Source organism: Caenorhabditis remanei, chromosome III (assembly GCF_010183535.1).
Source record: "Caenorhabditis remanei strain PX506 chromosome III, whole genome shotgun sequence".
NCBI classification, from domain to species: domain Eukaryota; kingdom Metazoa; phylum Nematoda; class Chromadorea; order Rhabditida; family Rhabditidae; genus Caenorhabditis; species Caenorhabditis remanei.
Window position 1 is genome coordinate 17,566,345 of NC_071330.1, and position 22,036 is coordinate 17,588,380.

Sequence of the window (22,036 nt, forward strand, 5' to 3'; positions counted from 1 at the left end):
CAATTTTCAAACATTTTTCGCCTGTTAGATTTTGCTGAAGTTTGGTCTCATTTTTCTCGAGCACCAGCCCTCGAGGGCAAAAACTGAATATATATTTGAAATCAGCGTGATTTCAGCTTTCCAATGATATATTCCATGTCCCATAACTCCAAAATGACTCCTTAGAACTTTGGTTGTTTTTGAGAGGGTGTTACAGTAGCAGCGATTGTCCCACCTAGTAAAATTTTAGATGGATCATACAGATCAAAAGTAGAGCTCCATTTTTGTAGTTGACAACTTTTTTGTACGGACACTCCCTAGAGAGTTACGCACCGACCAATTGCATAGTGCGATTTTGGAGCTGTTGTCTGTTGAATGACCATAACTCTCTAGGCGGTGTCAGTACAAAAAAGTTGTCAACTACAAAAATGAAGTTCTACATTTGATCTGTATGACCCATATGTTCCTTATCTTTCGAATATAAACATTCTCCGTTTTACAGCTCACGAAAATGACATATGTAGAAAGTCACTATCTCGAGCTCAATGCAAAGCCAGCTTTCATTGATAACGTCGATGCTCAGCAAGTTGAAAACATTCAACCACTCGTTGATGATTCACAAAAAGCAATGCCTAAATCGGATTACTGTGGATTTGAAGAGAAGTCTGCTAAGAAAGTGGTTGAAGTGAAGAAAAAGGAAGAGAAGAAGTGTGAGATGAATGAATTCCAAATACATGCAGCAATCGGAACTGGTTCATTCGGCACAGTGAGACTTGTCGAGAAGAAGGACGATGGCAAGTTTTTCGCCATGAAAAGCATCAAAACAAACCAGACAACCGGCAAGTTAGATTGTGATGAAGTGGAAATTTTAAAGGATCTGAAGCATCCGTTTATCTCCTCGTTGTTCTCCCACTTCAACAATAATGGAGAACTTCACGTTGTCATGGAGTTTGTTGAGGGCGGCAACCTCGACTCACATCTCGTCAAGACACCCAATGGATTTGATAGAGATCAAATCAAGTATTTCGCAGCGTCGATAGTGCTGGGAGTAGGATATTTGCACGAGAAACTTATCGTTCATCGTGATTTGAAACCGTTGAACATCATGATCACGAGACAAGGTCATCTGAAGTTGATCGATTTTGGGCTCTCCAAGAAGCTGACAGAGAGAAAAGACAAAATGCACGATAGAGTCGGGACGGCCGCATACCTTGCGCCGGAGGTTCATAATGGAGAAATATATGGAATCGACATGGATTGGTTCTCAGTTGGAGTTTCTCTGTTTGAACTGCGAGTGAGTTTCAATACTTCAAAAAACAGTTTACAATAAATATTGTAATTTTCCAGACTCTTCAGCTTCCGCTCACTGCAGGATTCGAACTTCTTCTGATGCATCCAAGAATAAGTGATTGGCCCAAGTTCGAGGACCTTCTATTTAAGGTGAGTTGCCCTTCACCTTTCATTCATAATTTTTTGTTTGAATTTCAGCTGACCGCATTCCAGCCAGAAGCAAGACTAGGTTATTACTCAACGGAGGATGTCAAGAAGCATCCATTTTTCATGGAAACCGATTTTGATGCAGTGCTTAACTTGAGTATGCGTCCTCCATACGTGCCTAAAATGGTCTGTTCTATCCTGGCATTCCTCAAATTTTAATGAGTATTTATAGAATCCTGGATTGGATCTGACGTGGTTTCAAACTTGAACAGCATGAAACATTATCGTCCAACTCGATCGATACAGAAAACTCGAAGCTTCTAAAAATTTTATGAGTTTTTGAGAATGATAAAGTTTTTGGTTAATGATATAAATTCACTTTTCTTCAAAACTTAACAAAAAAAAATGACCCTTCACATTTAAAATGTGTTTCGACCTTCTAATGCTAGACACAATAAACAAATTTACATAAAAGTAAGGCGGAAGGTTAGGTCATCATCAGTAGCACCCTTCCGCCGAATTTTAAAAACTGTTAAAACTATTAAACACGAATCGAAAGAGAATGTTCTTTACTAATAGTTTTAACAGTTTTCAGATTGAATTTTTATTCAGAACGAGCGAAAATAGCATTTTCCGCGGCCTCTCCCTTCAATAAATTGAGTGGGGAGGCGAGGGGCGAGAGACGCAGAGAAGAGAAATTTACCGCTGCCGACCGAAGACAATCTTCACTCTCGCTCACCACTGCCTGAGCAGCTGCTGCTTTCTTATAATTAGACGAGTCTAATACAAGGGATTCAGCAATTCGAACAGCATCAGTTTCTTCGATTGGCTCAACGAGACGAGAAACTACAGGATGAATTTGTTGGGCAAGATAGTATAGAAGATCTGAAAATGTATACTTTTTTTTCATTCAAGCTTATTCGAGATTATTATCTATTTTCAAATCTTTGTCATCAAGCATTCCAGTACGATGATATGCTCTCTGAGTTGAAGCATTATCCTCTGATTGTTGTTCTTTTTTCTTTTTAACATCGAAAGAGTTGTATTTATCAGGAGCAATGAGATCAATATCGAGACACGTTTTCAGACGCCGGGCAGTTTTTGTCACAATTGTTAAGAAATTCCAGTCATTATGATGGTTTGTTATTAGAAAACCGATAAAACAACTTTATTTCTCACAAGCAATGGGATCATTACCTGATCAATTCTCACTGGTTTCGACTCAATACCAGCTCTTTTTGACTGATTCGAGGTCAGAAGTTGCCAGAATTGTCCCAATGCATTCGTCACCTGATTCCCCGCGTTGGAAATTGTTTCCACTATCGGTTTGTCTTGAGTCATCTGTTACGAGTCTCCAATTGACTAGAAGTCAGAGGAAATACACAAAAAGTAGAGAAATCGGTAGAAAACCATATGAACTTGAGAACGGGAAGAATAAGTCATCCAGAGTAATAATTTATTAAACAATGGAATAAATAAATGGGGAGATCTTTCCTTATAACAATTTTTTTTCTTTCTCGTGTCAAAAGTTAAAATTTTTGGAAAATTGTGTATGATAATAATGATAACAGACAAAGGATAAAAACGAACAAGGTTACGAGCGGGATCTTCTGCCGACTGGCGAACGAGAACGACTGCCTCCACGACGGAATCTGCTTGGACCCAATGGTGCATTGTTGGCACCAGAACCACGTCCTCCCATTGGTGAGCGACGACCTCCTGCCATTGGTGAACGTCTGCGGAATGTTGGTGGACTTCTTCCTCTGAAATTATCACTAACAGAAGTTAATATCCTATTCGTTATGTTTATTTCTTACCCTCCGCCACGTCGAATCGGCGATTTTCTGTCTCTTGGGGGTGGAGAAGCTCGTCTTCTGAAAGGAGACACACGACGTTGTCCAGAAACAAACGCACGTCCACCAATCGTCATCTCTACTTGGATCACTTGACCATCGACTTGACCACCATCCATATACTTGATAGACTTCTCTGCGTCTTCTACACTCTCGTAGTCAATGTACCCGATTCCACGATGAAGATGCTGATGATTACGATCCACTGGCAAGTCTACTTTGGTGATCGCTCCGTAAATCGAGAAAATCTCTTCAAGATGTGCACGGAGAACATTTCTGCTTAGATTCTTGATAACGACACGCTTGATAGGACTAGCGGATCTCGCTGGAGCCGGGCTGGCTCTTCTCGGCGAGGAGCGTCTCCTCGGACCACTTCTGCTTCGATCACGACGATCACGACGAGGTGGCGATGGAGTGACACGACGGCGACGTGGTGGAGATGGAGATGGACGACCTCCATCGCGATCCGCACGAGCACCGCGTGGTGGAGAGCCGCCACGGCGGATTGGAGATCGAGAGCGCCCGCCGCGAACCCGACCATTTTCACGACGACGTGGAGAGCGAGAACGTGAGCGTGATGACGAGGACGAGCTTGAAGAGCGGGAGCCTGATGAGCTGCTTCTGAAATCGTTAGAAAAATTAGGAAAATGAAAAGCAAATCAATAAAATTACCCCGAAGAATCTTGAACTGCTAGAGGAACTACTCGACGAAGAACGTCCTCTCTTCTTGCTATCCTCCGACTTTTCGACCATTCTGTAAGAAAAACGTTAAAATGATTATACTGAATGATAAAAGAAACATTAAAGAAGCAAAACAACACGTTAGAAAGAAAATAGACGTTTTCAACAACTCCTGCCAGTCTAAGCGATTTTAAGTGATTTTCAACTAAAATTGAAGAGTTTGAGAGCAATTTAATTTACAATTTGATAGTTTTCAACTATACAACACATAATTTGAACAAAACAGCACTGAAATATACAAGAAATCTATATAATAGAAGACGTATTCAAAGAGACGCGAGTGATATGAGTGAGTTAAACAGCACGCGATGCGGGATAGCGGAGTGTCGTTGTCAAATTCGTATTACTTTTTGTCAAACATCGAAAGATGTCTTCTGAATTCCAAGAAGAAGAAGAGCCACCAGAAATCAAATATATCGATTCAGTGGAATTTCAGAATCTCAGCATCCCAAATGATGATGCAGAGATTGTTTTCCGGTGGATAGACTGGTTTGAGACAGAAGGTAAGGTTTCGAATATTTGAAAATTCTTAACTAAATAAATTTTTTCGTGGTTTCAGAGGAAAAATGGCATCGACTTCTAACAAAATTCACAACCCCACTAGCCGGTAGAAATGGATATTGCTTCCGAATCGTTGAAAAGTATGCGAAAGCACTTCATTACCAAGGAGCCGAAGCTGTTCAAACGAAAGGTGGCCTCCGATTTCTATCAAACGCTGCACCGAGATCAGTCGGCACTTCTGGAAGTCTTCCGATAATTTTGAATAAGTTTTCTGAAACAACGAGAGAAGTTAATCTTGCTCAATATCTCGCTTCGGCTCTCTCCATTATTGGACAAGATACAAAAGAAGGCCATGTTATTCAGTGAGTTCGTTATAAGCTCACATTGAGTAATAAAGTACAAATTGCAGAAAAACCTTGTCACGAGAGCGTCTTGGCAGCGTCTACCTATTTCTTCATGGATATCGACAAGTTCTAGAGAACCTCCTAGCTAATTATCGACTTTTAAGAAACTTCCGTTACGGAGCGAAGAAACGAAAGGATTATCTGACGGATCATGTCAGGAATATCTACTTAGAAAGAGATTCATTCACACAAGTACCCGAAGCCAGCAGTCTCGCTCTGCAAATGGTTCTAGAAGACTGGAATTGTCCACTTCAAAACGAGAAAGTTGTTCAGCTAGCTCATGCGAATACTTTTCAAATGAGATCTCTACAAGTGAAAGGAGATGGTTTCTACTTTCTTAACGAGGCACTCGTCTGTGCTCTCGCTCTGAACTATCCAGATTCACAAGAGGAAATCGAAGGATTCGATACGATTTTCACTCCACATTCTACGAATCCACGTGGCAAACAGTTATTCCAATTTTGGCGGATGATTTCGAAATATGAACGGAGTAGAGCTGCAAATCCACAAGGATTTCTAGTTACAGCTCAGAGATTAGAGGAGGAGTGTAAATCAGACGACATTGGAGCTGGTTGCGCGGTTATGATTGAGACGGCTTGCAAGATTCGGAAACAGTGTGATCAGCAACATGAGGAAATGTAAGAATCAATAGGAAACTTTCCATAAAAACTCAATATTTCAGCGCAAAAGTGATCAACGACACAGTTACCCGTCACCCATCCCTTGGTCCTCGTATGATGCATCTAGCCGAGAAGTGTGATGTTGGATATGAGAACGACGTGCTTCTACAACAAATGTGTGATCTTGAATCTCGTAAATGCCTTCATCCCAGTGAGCCGACGTGGCTTCTTCATGTAGAACGAATCATTCAACACGTCGGACGATTCGGATCAGTAAGAAAAACGATGGAGAAGTCATTGAAAATCATGTTTGAATTTCTTGATTTCGATTCAAATCGTTTCAACGAGAAGGCGTGGCTTCTCATGGAGAAAGTTCTGGAATTATCGGATCCTTCGTTCGTGTTGCCGGAGTGGAGAATCAGATGTGATTGGTGGCTGAGATATCATCGAGCAAAAGGAGCAAGAGATAAGAGGAAAATGGGAGAAAAGGCGGAAAAGACGAAGATGGAAGTTCTGAAAGCGTTGGAAGACATTGTATTGTAAATATTGATAATTGTTGTTTCATTTTGTTAACTGGCTATTTCATTGTTGTCTGTTATAAATTCCAGTATTTTTCTCATTCATTCTGTTTATTGTCTCGATTCTGAAGAGATCTCATGTGTTTCTCTATGTTTATTTTATTTTTTTTTCAGCAGAATTTTTCAATAGTTTTTTTCAGAATATTTTCCATATTTTTAATCAAGTATATTTTTTAAAAATCCGTGTGAAGCGAGTTATTAGAACTCAAAATACCGAAAATCGCTTCTCGTCACGCAGTATTTCAGAAATTCTACTCGTCTGTACGTGGAATGCATTCATGAGAATGCTCATTTTTCGAATTTTCTAATGAATATTTTTGCAAATATTCCTTTCATGAAATATCTTTCTTTTCTTCTTTTACTTTTTACCTTTTTTGTTATTTTGTTCATCATTTTTGTTTCCAGAATGCCTACAATCCGCTCGAATCTCAGCATCCCTCTAACCCATCTGAATCGAATCGACGATGTCCGTATGGAGACGGACGACGTTGAGAAGAGAAGTGCGGCAGCGTTCCGCCCACTTTGCGTGAAATGTGGTGTTTTTGGAGCACAAGATGGATCAGGATACGCCGAATTTGGAAACACAAGAGTCTTGGCGCAAATGTATTAAAAAGAACATCTCACTTCAGTTAACAATTGTATAATTTTAGTACGGGTCCCGAAGGAGACGGCAAATGGGAAGAGGCGCATGCAAAAGTGACGATTACACTGAAAGGAGTAGAAAATGAGACGAAAGTCGCCGAGTTGCGCGCTGACATGACATCTTCTCTGTCTGCAGTCATTTTCGTCAATAAATATCCTGGAAAAGTGATTGATATCGAAGTGACCGTTCTCTCGGACGATGGAGGTGTCCTGTCAACAGCTATCACCGCTGTCACTCTCGCTTTGGCTCATTCTGGAATAGAACATATGGGATTGACAGCTAGCGCTCATGTGGCATTAAAGTAGCTGAATTTACTGAATTGTTCTTTACAAAAAATGTCATTTTTCAGATCAAACGGCGATTATATCACCGACCCAAGCACATCTGAAGCAGAGGACGCCATCGGCGGAGTGACTTTCGCGTTCGTCCCAAATCTCGGGCAAACAACATGTGTAAATCTATACGGACGGATTCCTCTGAAAGCCACGTCACCACTTCTGGAATTCGCGAGACAACGAGCGATTGCACTAGTTCCGGCGATTCACAAAGCGGTGGTGAACAGTGTAAAGGAGAGAAAATAATGGGAAGAGTGCAAGCGCGCCCCAGTGAACAATGCAGAGATTCCTCGTCTCGACTGAGTAAATAAGTGTCTTAGTCATTCCCCTGTTGATTTTATGCCTTTTCCTTCTTCTCGTTGTGTTATTTGTTACCTCCATTTCTACTATATTTTCGATAAATTCATTTCTTTCCCTTTTTGAATCGTTTTCTCTGTGTTATTCCGTTCAAAATTGTCGTCTAATACCTTTTTAATTACTCTCTCTGAATTCCTTCTTTTTACTACTCAATCTTCAGTCATCTTCCACTTCATTTCTCTTCGAAGATGATCATCTTGGAGCAGAACAACAGAATCATCATCGAGCTTCTCGAGCAGAAGTTCGCAAATGCGAAAGAAGGGTGAGTCCGCATTTAATATGCTGAAAATCGAAACAATAATTTCAGTGCGAAACCAGAATCAGTCAACGTCACATTCGCAGATTTCGACGGTGTTCTGTATAAAGTGTCGAATCCGGATGGTGTGAAGACAAGAATCATTGTAAGAAAATTCTTTAGAAAAATAGGAGCATTTCGAAATGCAATGAAGTTCTCAACGCTTGATTTCTGTCTCTGTTTAACCCTGCGAACCGAAAAAGAAAGTCGTTGAGACGTGTTTTGTATGGAAATCTACTGGAAAGCTCGAAATTCAACTTATTTTCTCATAATTTGTCATTACAATCAAAGTTCTCTGAAAGTTACAAGAGATTTCGACTTTGCAAGCTAAAAAATCACAATATTTTCTTATTTTCAGCTCAGCATTGCACTCAAATTCTACACAGAACTTCAGCAACATGGAGCCGATGATGTAAGTAGTCGTTCTCTACCAATTCCAATAATCGCTTTCATATTTTCAGTTACTTCGAAGAATCTACGGCGGACACATGCGCGCGACACCCGAACCTGGATTCAATGTGACGCTGGAATACGATTTGAGTGCTCTGCCTGACAATACGTCAGAATTGGTGCAGAAGGCGTCGGCATTGAAGCGAAACTGTTTCGCATCGGTCTTCGAGAAGTATTTCGAATTCCAGGAGACTGGACAAGAAGGACACAAAAGGGCTGTGATAAACTATCGAGAGGATGAGACAATGTGAGTTGGCACAATCACTTTTTCACAACGAATTCATAGTTTTTTTAGGTATATTGAAGCGAAGGCGGATCGTGTCACCGTTATCTTCAGTACAGTTTTCAAAGACGCCAAATTTTCAAAAACGTGGATTTTTTCCAGACACAAAGTGAATCACAATGGCCGAAAATCCCGGTCACGATGAAATGATGATGGATCAGCAGCAAGGGGCACCGCAGCAAGCCGATATGAACTTATCACCAGCCGAGCTGGGTCATCATGATGGAAACGTATGTTTTATATAGTTTTATTTGGAATTCTTTCAAATATCCAAATTTAATTTATGCTTGTTGTTCAAGTTGCACGTATTTCAGTACCACTTGGACGGCGTACACGTAAGCGAAGGAATGAAGCGAATGATTATCGATTTGCAACGTCACTGGCTCAACGAATATCACACTTCTCGAGAGAAATGTCTTGTTGAGCTCACCGAGAAACTTCATCAGGAATTTATGCAAGATCAGCAAAAGATTCGTGCTGATCTTTTGCAACAGTTCCAGGAGGAACTCGAGCAAACACGTATCGATTTGGATAATAAGCATCGAGAGAATCTGAAAATGGAGAGTGCCAAATTGATCGAAAAACACAAGAGAGAGCTGCTTGCGGCGAAGAAGAAGCAATGGTGCTGGTCGTGTGAAAATGAGGTTTGTAAACGACTGTCTCTGATGAAATTTCCAAATTTGAGCCGATTTGAATGCTCAGTTTATAGAATAATACATTTCCTATTTAAAATTCTGTTTGACACCTTGTAACTACGTCTAATATCAAAAACATCACATTCCAGGCCGATTTTAAAAGCTTCGTTACTGTTTATCTATACATAAGACGGATTTATTGCTAGGAATTGTAGAACACACCGAAGTTATCCATGTTTAATGCAAAGTATCAAGAAGTTACAAACGATATCGACGGTGTTAAAAAATCGGTTCAAACTGCAAATTTATTGTACAAACCACGTTCGAAATGTCAAACAAATTCAGTATTCAGGCGATCTACCACTGCTGGAACACCGCTTACTGCAGTGTCGAATGCCAACAAGGTCACTGGCAGACCCATCGCAAGTTCTGTCGGAGAAAGAAGGGAAACAATGCAGGTGGCCAAGGAGCGCCAGGAGCTAATGCAGCTCAACAAGCAATTGCTCAACAAGCTGCACAACAGCAACAATAAGATCCTCCAATTATCTCAAAAATCCATTAACTCCTTCATTGAACTATTTACTTGTACTCTACCACACTTCTTTCTCTTATCCTGTTTAACACATACTAAACTGACTCAATTTGAAACAAGACATTGCCCATCCTCCCAGATTTTCCCTCAAAGATGCCGATCTCTTTCTCGTCTTGTTTCTCCGATGATCGGTTCAAATGTAAACTTGTCGAATTATTTCTTGAATTATAGTATATACTGTTTTTTGTTGAATAAACTGCCCGTTTTTATGTCTGCGGTATTTTCGGAATGGATATGTAAGTTTCGGCATTTTTCAATTGACCGCAAAATTCGCGATCACAAATCTTTTCGCAAGTTAAATACAGTTTAAAGTTTCAGTGTTCTTAAATATTAGTGCTTTTCCGTCATACTTTCATAACTGAAATGATATTTCATTGGAGAAATATGAGATTTGATGGAAGAATATGATTTTAATCACAATTCAGAACTTTTGCCTCATCATTTCTAAAAAACATATGATTTAGCAGCTAATAGTAAGGTAGCCTTGCACAAGCAAATATTGCAAAAATGTCTCTACATAAATAAGAATTTTAAAGTGAAAAACTTTCTTTAGTTACAGTCTTTCTTTGAATCCACAAACGCTATTTTTCGAGAGCCGCGCGGCGTGGTTCACCTTTCAAAGTCACTCTCTTGGCTAAAAATAACTGGAAATTTATATCTTGTTTATTTTTCCTTGAAAGCTTTTTCATACTTACATGAATGTTCATTTATCTAAACTAAAATTACTTTGAAGCACTGGTTTATTCTTGTTTTACTTAAAAAGGTCTGTAAAAATATGATTTAACAGTGTTAAGGTAACGCCGCTCGAGCAAATATGGGAAATACGTCTCTACGTAATTTTAATATGCTAAGCTCAGCTTTTCTCAGTTACAGTCTTTCTTTGAATCCATAAACGCTATTTTTCGAGAGCCAGAGCTGCCACATGACTTGCTTCACAGTTCAAAGTCACTTTCGCTAAACATAGCGCGCCGCCGTTATTTCGGAGTCTCGTTGTTTTTTTTCCACACATTTTCAGCAACGATTTCAGCTTATTTTTCAATCTCTTCAACCAAACTAACTATTTTTTCTTCCTTTTTCAGAAAAACAAATGGCTGGCGAGCAAAAATGCTCAGCGGATATCGATCAGATGAACAACTTCCAAACACCGAGTGACGATATGTCAGAACCGGTCGACGATCGCACAAAACGCATTGTGGCTGAGCTTCAGAAGCACTGGATAACCGAATACCACAATTCTCGTGAAAGAGCGCTTGTCGAGTTGACTGAAAAGGTTTGTAAAAAAAGAAAAATCAAATATTGCCGCTTTGTTTAAATGTTTCCAGCCTAAAAGAGTAACAACTATATCCATTTTTTCAGCTCCACCAAGAATTCCTGTCGGATCAGCAGAAGATTCGTACTGAACTTCTTCAACAGTTCAAGGATGAACTCGAACACACGAGAACTGATTTGGAATCGAAGTATCGAGACCAATTGAAGAGCGAAAACGCGAAATTGACAGAGAAACATCGTCGAGAGATGAGCGAAGCAAAGAAGAAGCAGTGGTGTTGTCAGTGTGAGAATGAGGTTCGTCCGTGTTTTGTTTTTGATTGAAAATGAGGCTCCGGGACATTTCGCCACTAGACGTTTTGCCACCGAAAAATGGAGAATTTCCAAAGCTTAATAGGGAAAACGCACATCACTTTAATAAGCATAATCAAAGCGTACTAGTGGTATGTTTTTCTCCCTATTAAGCTTTGGAAATTCTCCATTTTTTGGTGGCGGAACGTTTGGAAGCGAAAAGTCTCGGAGCCGAAAATATGCGGGTCGCAAGTGAAAAACACTGAATTCACTAGAAATTAGCTCGAAAAATTATTTTTTTCTTAAAGAAAAAGTGTTTTTCGCAGAAATGCTCATGTTTCCATGTACTTTCCAATAGAATTCAGTGTTTTTAGCGAGCCTGTAACTTATTTGTATATCCTCTGTTCAAAAATACAAATTTTATTCAAAAAATCATGAAATAAATTGCAGGCAATCTACCACTGCTGCTGGAACACCGCGTACTGCAGTGTTGAATGTCAACAGACTCACTGGCAATCTCATCGCAAATTGTGCCGTCGCAAGAAGACCGTCGCTGCAACCACCGCTCCAACTTCCACCACCGGTGCCTAATAACTCTTTGTTATAACTTGTTTCCCCGTTACCCCATTCCATGCTTTCTGTTTCGTTCTTTATTAAAATTTATTGATTTTCATTGTTGTTTATCAAATCGGATTAATTAATCCGAGTACACATACACCGACTCTGTAAACTTCAGAAATTACCGTAATGCAAAGTTTTCATTTTTCGTCGGAAGTTGGTTTGAAGCCGATTTTAGCTATTATATTTTGATTTTCGTGATTTGAAAACCTATTTTATCTATGCATCGGCAAATTTCCAACATTTTGATGCTGAATATCAGCGAAAATAGTCGGAAAATCAGGATTTTTGAGCCGAATGACGACATTCTGCGAATTCAACTGATGAAATTCTGCAAATTTCACCTGAAAACCTTTAAAAATATATTATTTTTTACACAAAATACTGAAATTCGGCGCTAAAGGAGTTAAGGTGGGAGGGGGGCACTCAAAACAAAATTTCGAGGATTACGAATCAGTGTGCTGAAAGAGGAAAAAAGTTTACAAAATCTGTGTTATTCTTGTGGGGGACCACTTTTATCGTTTTTTAAACTCATGCGATTTTTCTCAATTTCAGAGCTATCCGCGCCAACGATGAAGTGTACGAAGGCCGTGCGTTCGTCCACAATCAGCCGATAGTCGATGCAATTGTATTAAAAGTGTCGAATCCGGTTCTGGATGGTGTGAAGACGAGAATCATTGTAAGAGAATTCCAAGTAAAAGAATAATTTCGAAATAACAGCAACGATGTGCTTAACGCTCGATTTTTGTCTCTGTTTAACCCTGCGAACCGAAAAAGAAAGTCGTTAAGACGTGTTTTGTATGGAAATCTACTGGAAAGCTCGAAATTCAACTTGTTTTCTCAAAAGTTCTCATTTCAATCAAAGTCTTCTGAAGTTACAAGAAATCTCGACTTTTCAAGTTAAAAAATCACAATATTTTCTTATTTTCAGCTCAGCATTGCACTCAAATTCTACGCAGAACTTCAGCAACATGGAGCCGATGATGTAAGTAATCGTTCTCTACCAATTCCAATAATCGCTTTCATATTTTCAGTTATTTCGAAGAATCTACGGCGGACACATGCGCGCGACACCCGAATCCGGATTCAATGTGACGCTGGAATACGATTTGAGTGCTCTGCCTGACAATACGTCAGAATTGGTGCAGAAGGCGTCCGCATTGAAGCGAAACTGTTTCGCATCGGTCTTCGAGAAGTATTTCGAATTCCAGGAGGCTGGACAAGAAGGACACAAAAGGGCTGTGATAAACTATCGAGAGGATGAGACAATGTGAGTTGGCACAATCACTTTTTCACAACGAATTCATGTTTTTCTTAGGTATATTGAAGCGAAGGCGGATCGTGTCACCGTTATCTTCAGTACGGTTTTCAAAGACGCCGACGATGTGATCATTGGAAAAGTGTTCCTTCAGGAATTCCGCGAAGGACGTAAAGCGAGTCAAACGGCGCCAGCGGTGCTCTATTCACTCGGGGAGCCCCCGTTGGAGTTGAAGGATTTGCCAGGAGCACGAGTTGGTGACAACGTTGGATACATAACGTTTGTACTGTTCCCGAGACACACCAACAAGAAGACCCGAGACAATACGATCGATTTGATTCATTCATTCCGTGACTACCTTCACTATCATATCAAGTGCTCGAAAGTTTATCTCCATACCAGGATGCGCGCGAAGACTACCGACAGAATCGGCTCGTCCAGAAGTGAAAGAACTCAGTAAATACCCAATTTCCCCTGTTTTCCAATGTTTTTATCGCTTGAAACTTCCCATATTTATTGTATTCTACATTTTTCTGAATCTGTGAGATTCATAAATTTGTATTTAGTGACATTTTATTAATACCCGATTAAGGAAAAAGTTGTGCAATGGGTTCAAAAGAATCGGGAGAAAAAAAGAATAATTAAAATGCAAACATTGTGAATCACTGGCTCCATTGAGAGATCAAATTATTGAGCTGCTTTACACGATTCTGGAGAATGTCCGAAGGCAAATTGGAATCATGCAACATTCGAGAAGCCGATGCAATGATCGAATCGATTTCAGATTTCGGAATTGGTGACAACGAAGTGGTTTCAGAAGGACCACGTGGATGAATCATCTGATGGAATGCGCTGTTCTCGTGAGCTCTGAGAGCAATCGGACGAACTGCTTCCAACGAATGGAACACTTTCGGCGCCTCATTCTCGTCGACAGTTGAAGAGACTGGAGATGCTTGAGAAGAGGATTCAGATGCCGATGGGCGTGGTGGCATCGGGGCGGCAGACCAGTTGGCAGTGGCGAACGGAGAGTATGGAATAGGCGAAATGCTTGCAATTGCAGACATTTGCATTTGATGACTGAGGGCCTGGAAATAGGAAGGAGATTATTGGTATTGAATGTTAGGCTCCGCCTCTCTAACACTTTTCGCATTTGAGGGGTTTAACTCGCTTCAAACTCAATATTATGAGCTGAAAATTTTAGAAAACTTTTCAGAGAAAATTGGCTCGTAGATAGTTTCGACCATTCTGAATAAGATACTAACAAAATCTTTAGCACATCCTGAGTTCAAAAGACGAGCTTGAAAAGTGCTAGATTTCGCACTCTTGTCAGGGGGAGTCTGGTATTCGAGCCTCTCCTTCTGGCATTTTGTTTTTTTAATGACTCGATTTTGATGTCAATTTGATCTCTATGTGTCAGAAATGGGGGTTGTGAGCTTTTCCAGTTCAATTTAAAGTTTGAGTTTGAAGCGAGTTAACTCCCGTTTTGGGGGCGCAGTCAATAGTAAAGAATAAAAAACTTACAAATTGACTCTGAAGTCTTTGATATTGTTGCATTGCCAAAAAGTGGTGTGGTGCCGAGATGGGAGGAGCCATCGGTTCGACTTTCGGAATTAGGCCGTGAGCCGGCGGTGGAGGGATACTGTAGAGATTCGGTATTGTTTGATTCATCGTTACATTCGATGCATTCGAAACAATCGACTCATCAAAATCCACGGGGCTCTGACTCTGACTTTGTGTATGCTCCGAGTCGGCACCCTCATCTGAAGACATGACTGGCTCCTGCTTCACTCTTTCGACAGTCCCTCCAACTGTACGTCTTCTTGGTGTCGCCAGCTTCTTTTTCTCCTCTTTCACAACCATCCTCTCGTAGAGATCCTTGGCAAGAGTGTGATTCGAGTGACGCGTCTCGATACAAGTGATTCGGAGACACTGATCGTTGTAGCTGAAGTTGAGGCGAATCATTGCGGTGCAGTTGCATGGAAGATAGTGTTGATTCGGACGTTTTCCTTCTCCTGTAAGTTTTTTAAAATAGATATTGTATCTGGTTTCTTTATGGTACGTTTTTTACAACCGCGCTCTATCGAAACCGGAGATTATTGGGTGGAGCGCAGTAGTAAGAACTGTATCGAGCTAAAGTACTGGATAAAAGGCGAATCCCATTAAATCTTCTAAACCAGCTGCATGTGCATTGCATACTGTAAAGACCCGTCCTACGCAACAACCAAAACCCCAAACCATCTGTTGCCTAAGCCCAAAATTAAAAATTCCGGCGGTATGTCTTGGGAGCCACGGTCATATCCAAACATCTGGACAGGACCCCCTGTCGATCACTCAATTATATGGTTAAATCTGTATATATCCACCTGTTTGTCAGGATTTGTTACTGACATAATGACGATGGCTGGGGAGAGGGAGGGAAGGGGAAGGAAAGTGACCTTGAGACTTTTCGTGGATTGGAGAAGGGAAAGCTTCGTAAATATCTAGCTGAGAAATATTAACGGTTTTTCAAATTGACTAATTAGGTACTTCTGAACACGCTGATTCCGATTATGTAATCCAATTTCGCAGAACGCTTCATTGGACCGAAATATATGCATTTTAAATATTTTCCAATTTATTTGCAAAAATAAATAACATATTCGGAATCAGCGTGTTCAGAAGTACCAAAGTGACAGAAATCTAAATCTCAAATCTAAAGCTCATTAGCATTCGGCGGGACACTCTTTGAAGAAAAGAAAAAAACGACTCTCATCGACTACAGTACCTTCCATGTGAGCAAACAACTGATTTATCTACTTCATCTTGAGATAACACGCGACTACTGGCCTCCTACCACCGTAATCCACAACTCACCTCTCATTCTCGGTGCTCCGTATCTGGCACAGTGAAAGACCACATATCGATATTTGAATTTCCCGCTCACTTCTCCTTTCTCCGTTCTCAACGCTTCTGAAGAGGCGACACGGAACGGATGAAGATGTTTCGTCTTCCACGCATTGTATTTCTGCTCGAATTCCTCGTAACTTTGGAACGTGGCATCCGGTCGAATGTCATCGTCGTACGTGGCTTCTGTCATAAACTTGGATTCTGGAGTCTCTTTGTGATGGACGAATGGTTCAACTGGCGGCACTTGAAGAGATGGCTCAGTAGGATTACCACTCGGTTTCAATGGTTTTCCACTGGATTTCCTCTTTTTAGCAGAAGGCTCGCCGGGCGATTCTTTCATCGTAGACGCAGGTTCTGGAATGAATAAATTATAGGAACAATAATTCAAAAAGAAAAAAAAAAGGAAGATGACTGGTATGAGTAATGCAATAAGAGAGAAAGAGACAGACGACTGACCCCCCACACTATTGGAATGACGGGGGGCCAACCTCATCTGTGTGCGTTCGGGGCAGATGGGAGGAGCATACAGTGCGAGTGACGTCATCTCTATTGTGGGGGGAAAGGGGTCCCCGGAGAAACATTGATTGGAAAACGGCAGACAGACAGTTGTTAGTTAACTCAACACATATTGGAGAGCGGTCTAACCAGGGGTCCAAATCTCAATGGTCTTTTATGGATTGAAGTCTAGAAGGATCATCTATAAAATTTAACAAAAGTGAACAATGATTTTTCAACTGGGAGTTTGTTTGTGCAGTCTGTCGGGAATCCCTTTGAGGAATTGAGACTCTTTCCCATGGCATCGGAGACAGAAGGTGACAACTAGGTTGACTAACACCTAGGTGAGATTCTAGAATATATTTAGGACCGTATTACCGATTTTGGTAAGCACTGCTCAATAGGATATGAACTTTGGCCGTTTTTAGTTGAAATTGCAGTTTTGAGAGTGTGACATGGTAATTCTAATTGTTACTCCTAGTAGGTTTTTATATTGGATCATACAGATCAAAAGTAGAGCTTCATTTTTGTACGGGCACTTCGTAAAGAGTTATGGTTATTTAAAGACAACAACACTATTCTGCACTAAAAATGGTCGAATTGAAGGTGAAATTACTTTGTCGATACGTAACTCTCTAGGGATTGTCCGTACAGAAAAGTTGTCAACTACCAAAATGGAGCTCTACTCTTGGTCTGCTTGATCCCATAGAAAATTATTTTGTGGGACAGTTAGTTTTACTATGACACCCTCTCAAAGTTAGGCATTTTCAACTGAATACGGTCAAAGTTCATATCCCAGGGTACTGTATAACATTTTTTGTTTTGTAACCACTAGCCCGAGATATAGACCTAGTCACAACATTTTCCTTTTTTGTCTGACCAACAAAAACATAATTCAACACATGGCCTCATTAAATATTCTTCGTGTGTCTACCGTACCGAGTGACGTCACCTCTTCATCGACAATCTCTTGTTGTTTACTGGTCCCGTCATAGCACACACACTTTGAAATAGTGTGCATAAGCACGGAGACTCCAGACACTCTTCTCTTGCTATCTGACCTGTGTTACATCATCAGTAACCCCAAGAAACGGGAAAAAGAGAGAGAATGGTCCCCCACGTGAACGAGAGCAGACGGCGGTGAGAGACAAAAAGATAGCTGGTTGGAGAGGAATTAGGTGACAGGTGGCTGGGATTAGAGTTGTTACGAAGAAGAATATATATAGTTAGGGAGGAGGAGAGAGGTCCTATGGGAATGGAGTGTTATTATAACACTAGCCTGCCAGAAAATAAGAAATCTAAGAGATTTTCACTTGTAAACAACAATTATATATATGAGAAATCTAAAATTACCTGAAATCTCTGATAGTCTCAAAAGGGGGAAAAGTATGTTATATAGCTTTCAATAGAAAAACAGCAAATTGAAATTGTAGACCAAAAATCACTGACAAAAACATATTTTGAATATTTTTATATATTCAAAGTGTAGTTCTCAAACAATGACTAAGAAGCAAATCTACTTTTGATAAAAACTCAAAATGAAAGCTACAGTAACTCGCTTATCATTGAGCATTATAAGCTGAAAAATATACCAAAATGTAGATCTCGGGGAATTCTATATCATAGTTATACGGAATGTCATTTTTCGATTTCCGGAATCCGGATCCGGAATGGAAAAACCCGGAATTCCGAAATCCGAAATTTTGAATGATTTGCTAGATTTGCAAGACCAAACTCATAATATTCATTTTGCAGCGAGTAACGCGTCGGGCGAGTTTGCAAGTATGTACCGGACTGTTCCGATATTCTGAATCAGTCTACCAAGTGTCTGTATACTGTTAGTCCGCTAAACCCTCTAACCGTATGGCAACATAGATTAGGTGTCACACATCTCTACATCTACATCTCTTCAACCAAATCTTCATTGTGTCTACTATGATGACGTGGCAAAACGATGCAGCTGCCACACAACACACGTTCTCTTTCAAATGATTTATTACATGAAATTACGGTAATCCCAGCTGCTGTCTCTGTCCAGTTATTCAGACCACACACATCCTGACAACTTGCAAGAGTAGGGTAGCAGATGTCGGCATGCTTTCAGAAACTGATCAATATAGATTACTGTAAATCCAGATTTCGGTGGCTCCACATCTCTTGCCTCAATTCGAACGTTGTATAGGTGTAGCTCTCGTTCATGAGGTCTGGAAAATCATAAAGTAGAAATGCTAAACGGCCACTCTTCATACCGTAATACATCAGTTGCCCACCACCTTCCTTCACCATCTAATCCTCTTCCTGGTATTTTTTCCTCGACGTTTTGAGGTATGTAGGTCATCTGGAATTGAGATTTAAAAAAATTGAGTATCGATGCTTACCGATTCAATTTTCTCCCATGGAATTTCGAATGCGAGCAGAGACGGAATAAAGTATTTTTTGATCACAAGACAATCCGGACGAATCTGAAAATTTTCTGGAATACTCTAACGAACTTTCCAGGCTGAAAATTCAAGTTTTTCTCATTTTTCGTAGTTTTCAGCTCGAAAATGCTCAAAAGTGATAATTAGTGGCCGAAATTTTAATTCTGGGTCACCACTGACAGATAACTCTAAAATGGGAATAAAAACTGTTGTAAAATGATTAGAAACCTCGGAAATCGGTGTTACAAACACAGCGATTAAGTAAATGGACATCTGTGCACACAGACACACAGACTGACATTCATAACAATTCTAAGAGCGCATAAATTCACAACAACGGTCGAAAAATGTCCGAAAAACGCTGAAAACGTTTAAAAATAGTTGTTCGGCACTCGGACATACAATAAGCAAAAAAACCAACTAACCGAAACAAAATGATCCTGATAGAAAGCTCTTGGATCATTCAGCAATTCCGTCTTCCTTTCCTGTTTCTTTTGAATTTCTTTTCCTTGTTTCGTCATCAGAAACATTCGCATCTCGTTGGCCATTGCTAAGAAATGAAGGGGAAAACTAAAAAACCACACCTGGCAGGTGAAAACTTCTGGAAAATCGAATTATTTTGACTCCATACAGAATTTTTGATGAAAAAATATATGAATGTGAAAAATGTGATATTATTATTATGAAGACCTTGTTATGCCTTTCTGGATAATCCTTTCTTACGACTTCTTCTTCTTCTTCTTCGAAAATAAATCCGGATTAGGAGGAAGAAATGTGAATAGACATCAGATTGCTTTCTTTGGAAATATTGAGGACAGATGGTTGCAGGTACTTGGTGCCAGGTGACATATATTTCTGTGCAAATTAGTGCAATTTTTTACATTAATTGACTGTAACTTGTTAGAGAGGAATCGTACCAAAAAATAACCAGCTACAAAAATGAAGTCCTACTTTTGATCTGTATAGTGCATACAAAATTTTCTTTGTGGGTAAATCAGGGATACCGAGACATCCTCTCAAAGTTTCAAGTGAAAACAGCTCAAATTTATACAATTTTGGCCGACGGTGTATATTAGCTCGACACAATTCTTGCAACTGCGCTTCACCGAAATACCCTTGAAAAATGTCTCTTTTTCTCTGAGTCTTTCAATTTCATACACACTTTTCTTCGGTTTCTGTAGAGCGCGGTTGTAAGAAGCGTGCCGTGCTGATATTTTGTTTTTCCGAAGCAGTTCGACAACCAGTTGGCAGTCTATAAATGCAAAATGCTTGCGGTTCTATCGGATCCAAATTTGGAGCCTGTACCTGTAAAAAAATGTTGCGAACTTTCAATCGTTCGATAATGTTGAAAAATAAAAAAAGTTATTTTTTGCATTGAATGGGAAAATTAACATTTTGGAAACTGAACCGAAATAAAAACATTGTAGACCTGCCACTTTCTCAGTGTTAAAAATGCTTCTATTGGAAAATTCGTAGAATGATCTCGTAGTTGAAAAAGATCATATGCCATGTTTTTGAGCGTTGCAGGTAAAGAACTGTAAAGCGTAGTAAAACAATTTTTCCCGGTTATAGTCGCGTTGTACAGTTAAATAGTAAACTTTTACTGAATTTAACTAAAACCTTATTAATTGAAAAGAAAAAAACTGTTCTGGCCAATGGTAACAATATAATGCTCTCTTGGGTTATAGACCTATTCATAACCTTTTCTCACATTTCCTTATCAATCTTGTCTTTGATCAGTATCTTAGAATGACAAAGAAGATGATATTGTTGAGAATGTCAAATGATTGAAAACTTGCGTACTCGACCTCATTCTTTCAAGTGATTCATGAAAAAAAGCCAAACGAAGAACACGAAGAAACTGACGTATGTATATGTCATAATGCAAATAAACCTTTTCTTTTTCTGATAACAAAATAAATAAAAATGGAGGTAGACGAGACTCCACAGGTCATTCCTTTTTTGAAATCTATTTCTCTTCCAATTCAATTGGTTCTTCCAAAATGTCTCGCCCAAAGGTTGGTGCTATTGGAGCTCTTATTGTTGTTGGATTTATTCTCACAACAGTTGCAACATTCACCAAAAATTGGATCGTTTGGAATGTCGCTGGACTTTTAAGAGGAAGCATTGGAATCGTACCATATAGTTCGGTAAGTTTTGAAATTTCTTAATCTTTTATTTGACATTAATTTAATTAATTTCAGAGTGAAGCCACCTGGTTTGCCGCTGCCAGTTGGATGATGTTCATCGCATTCGGTCTTTTCTTCCCACTTTTTCTGGTCTATCTGCACGCCTCGTAAGTTTCAAAAGTGTAAAATTACAATTAAAATGTTTTCTCTAGATACAAAGTTCATCATCATGGATGCTGCCATGACATCCGTCACAATTTCAACGGAATCTCTTTGATGTGCTCATTGATTGTAGTTTTGCAAGCAGTCGCCTTCATTCTGATGGCCGTCAATGCTTCATATTACACATCGTACTACGGCCGCACTGTCAACGAAGGTGTAAGTAGTTTTTATGATTAAACTTGGTTTTTTTCGAAATATTCGAAATATTTCATTGTTGAAATCGAATATTTTGAAACATTTCACCAATTAACGTTTTCAGATCGGAAGTTCTGCTTACCTCGCCTTGTCTTCTGCAATTATCACAACCATAACCATGGCACTTGCTGGACATGTCTCCCGACACGATTGCCATTAATTAACCTGTAATTGATACTTATATAAATTTTCTAATTTTAATCTAATATCTTTCAATAAACGGGTTATGGCTTAAAACTTTGTTTTTGTGTTTGGAAAAAGACTTGTAGTTCTAATATGTAGGAAAAATTATCCATGAATTGAGTCTGATTTTGGAAAACATTCTCTATCAAAGTTCAAATATTCTATTTGAGAATAAAAGTGTTGCACTTTATTTCCTAAGATGAAGAAATCATATGTTTGTTAGACAGACAATATTGGAATGGAAAAACAAACGAGAAAATATTGAACCGATTTTTAGTATCGTCATTCATGGCATGTAAAAGTGTATTTTAATAAATTTCTTCCTCATTAGCGAGCGCAACGTTTTAAATTGTGAAAAAAAAATTCTGGA

General features: G+C 39.6%; 10 protein-coding genes across 10 annotated transcripts; 5 read left to right on the plus strand and 5 right to left on the minus strand.

The window, feature by feature from the left end:
• Positions 1 to 1,697: 1,697 nt before the first annotated feature.
• On the minus strand, positions 1,698 to 2,757 carry GCK72_011854 (uncharacterized protein; the record flags this gene model as incomplete). Its single annotated transcript, XM_053728715.1, has 3 exons — positions 1,698 to 1,736; positions 2,120 to 2,301; positions 2,646 to 2,757. The coding sequence occupies 3 exons, from the start codon at positions 2,755 to 2,757 to the stop codon at positions 1,698 to 1,700; spliced, it is 333 nt and encodes a 110-aa protein (XP_053588292.1).
• A 253-nt stretch (positions 2,758 to 3,010) lies between these two features.
• Positions 3,011 to 5,658, minus strand: GCK72_011855 (uncharacterized protein; the record flags this gene model as incomplete). The annotated part of the gene is made up of 4 exons (XM_053728716.1): positions 3,011 to 3,179; positions 3,234 to 3,890; positions 3,942 to 4,023; positions 5,625 to 5,658. 4 exons carry the CDS (start codon positions 5,656 to 5,658, stop codon positions 3,011 to 3,013), a joined length of 942 nt encoding a protein of 313 aa, XP_053588293.1.
• On the plus strand, positions 4,378 to 7,337 carry GCK72_011856 (uncharacterized protein; the record flags this gene model as incomplete). The annotated part of the gene is made up of 7 exons (XM_003103039.2): positions 4,378 to 4,513; positions 4,570 to 4,873; positions 4,921 to 5,553; positions 5,598 to 6,074; positions 6,519 to 6,716; positions 6,764 to 7,057; positions 7,106 to 7,337. 7 exons carry the CDS (start codon positions 4,378 to 4,380, stop codon positions 7,335 to 7,337), a joined length of 2,274 nt encoding a protein of 757 aa, XP_003103087.2.
• Positions 7,338 to 7,636: 299 nt separating this feature from the next.
• Positions 7,637 to 8,621, plus strand: GCK72_011857 (uncharacterized protein; the record flags this gene model as incomplete). The annotated part of the gene is made up of 5 exons (XM_053728717.1): positions 7,637 to 7,710; positions 7,756 to 7,849; positions 8,102 to 8,155; positions 8,205 to 8,440; positions 8,489 to 8,621. The coding sequence occupies 5 exons, from the start codon at positions 7,637 to 7,639 to the stop codon at positions 8,619 to 8,621; spliced, it is 591 nt and encodes a 196-aa protein (XP_053588294.1).
• Position 8,622: 1 nt separating this feature from the next.
• GCK72_011858 (uncharacterized protein) lies at positions 8,623 to 9,643 on the plus strand (the record flags this gene model as incomplete). Its single annotated transcript, XM_053728718.1, has 3 exons — positions 8,623 to 8,706; positions 8,791 to 9,120; positions 9,464 to 9,643. The coding sequence occupies 3 exons, from the start codon at positions 8,623 to 8,625 to the stop codon at positions 9,641 to 9,643; spliced, it is 594 nt and encodes a 197-aa protein (XP_053588295.1).
• On the minus strand, positions 8,758 to 11,893 carry GCK72_011859 (uncharacterized protein; the record flags this gene model as incomplete). The annotated part of the gene is made up of 3 exons (XM_053728719.1): positions 8,758 to 9,027; positions 10,762 to 10,965; positions 11,771 to 11,893. 3 exons carry the CDS (start codon positions 11,891 to 11,893, stop codon positions 8,758 to 8,760), a joined length of 597 nt encoding a protein of 198 aa, XP_053588296.1.
• Positions 10,791 to 13,596, plus strand: GCK72_011860 (uncharacterized protein; the record flags this gene model as incomplete). The annotated part of the gene is made up of 7 exons (XM_053728720.1): positions 10,791 to 10,973; positions 11,060 to 11,244; positions 11,711 to 11,860; positions 12,434 to 12,557; positions 12,810 to 12,863; positions 12,913 to 13,148; positions 13,197 to 13,596. The coding sequence occupies 7 exons, from the start codon at positions 10,791 to 10,793 to the stop codon at positions 13,594 to 13,596; spliced, it is 1,332 nt and encodes a 443-aa protein (XP_053588297.1).
• Positions 13,597 to 13,798: 202 nt separating this feature from the next.
• Positions 13,799 to 16,362, minus strand: GCK72_011861 (uncharacterized protein; the record flags this gene model as incomplete). Its single annotated transcript, XM_053728721.1, has 3 exons — positions 13,799 to 14,221; positions 14,658 to 15,148; positions 15,990 to 16,362. 3 exons carry the CDS (start codon positions 16,360 to 16,362, stop codon positions 13,799 to 13,801), a joined length of 1,287 nt encoding a protein of 428 aa, XP_053588298.1.
• A 2,193-nt stretch (positions 16,363 to 18,555) lies between these two features.
• On the minus strand, positions 18,556 to 19,485 carry GCK72_011862 (uncharacterized protein; the record flags this gene model as incomplete). Its single annotated transcript, XM_053728722.1, has 3 exons — positions 18,556 to 18,721; positions 18,767 to 18,855; positions 19,363 to 19,485. 3 exons carry the CDS (start codon positions 19,483 to 19,485, stop codon positions 18,556 to 18,558), a joined length of 378 nt encoding a protein of 125 aa, XP_053588299.1.
• A 1,455-nt stretch (positions 19,486 to 20,940) lies between these two features.
• GCK72_011863 (uncharacterized protein) lies at positions 20,941 to 21,643 on the plus strand (the record flags this gene model as incomplete). Its single annotated transcript, XM_003103012.2, has 4 exons — positions 20,941 to 21,087; positions 21,142 to 21,233; positions 21,279 to 21,444; positions 21,548 to 21,643. The coding sequence occupies 4 exons, from the start codon at positions 20,941 to 20,943 to the stop codon at positions 21,641 to 21,643; spliced, it is 501 nt and encodes a 166-aa protein (XP_003103060.2).
• Positions 21,644 to 22,036: the final 393 nt, after the last annotated feature.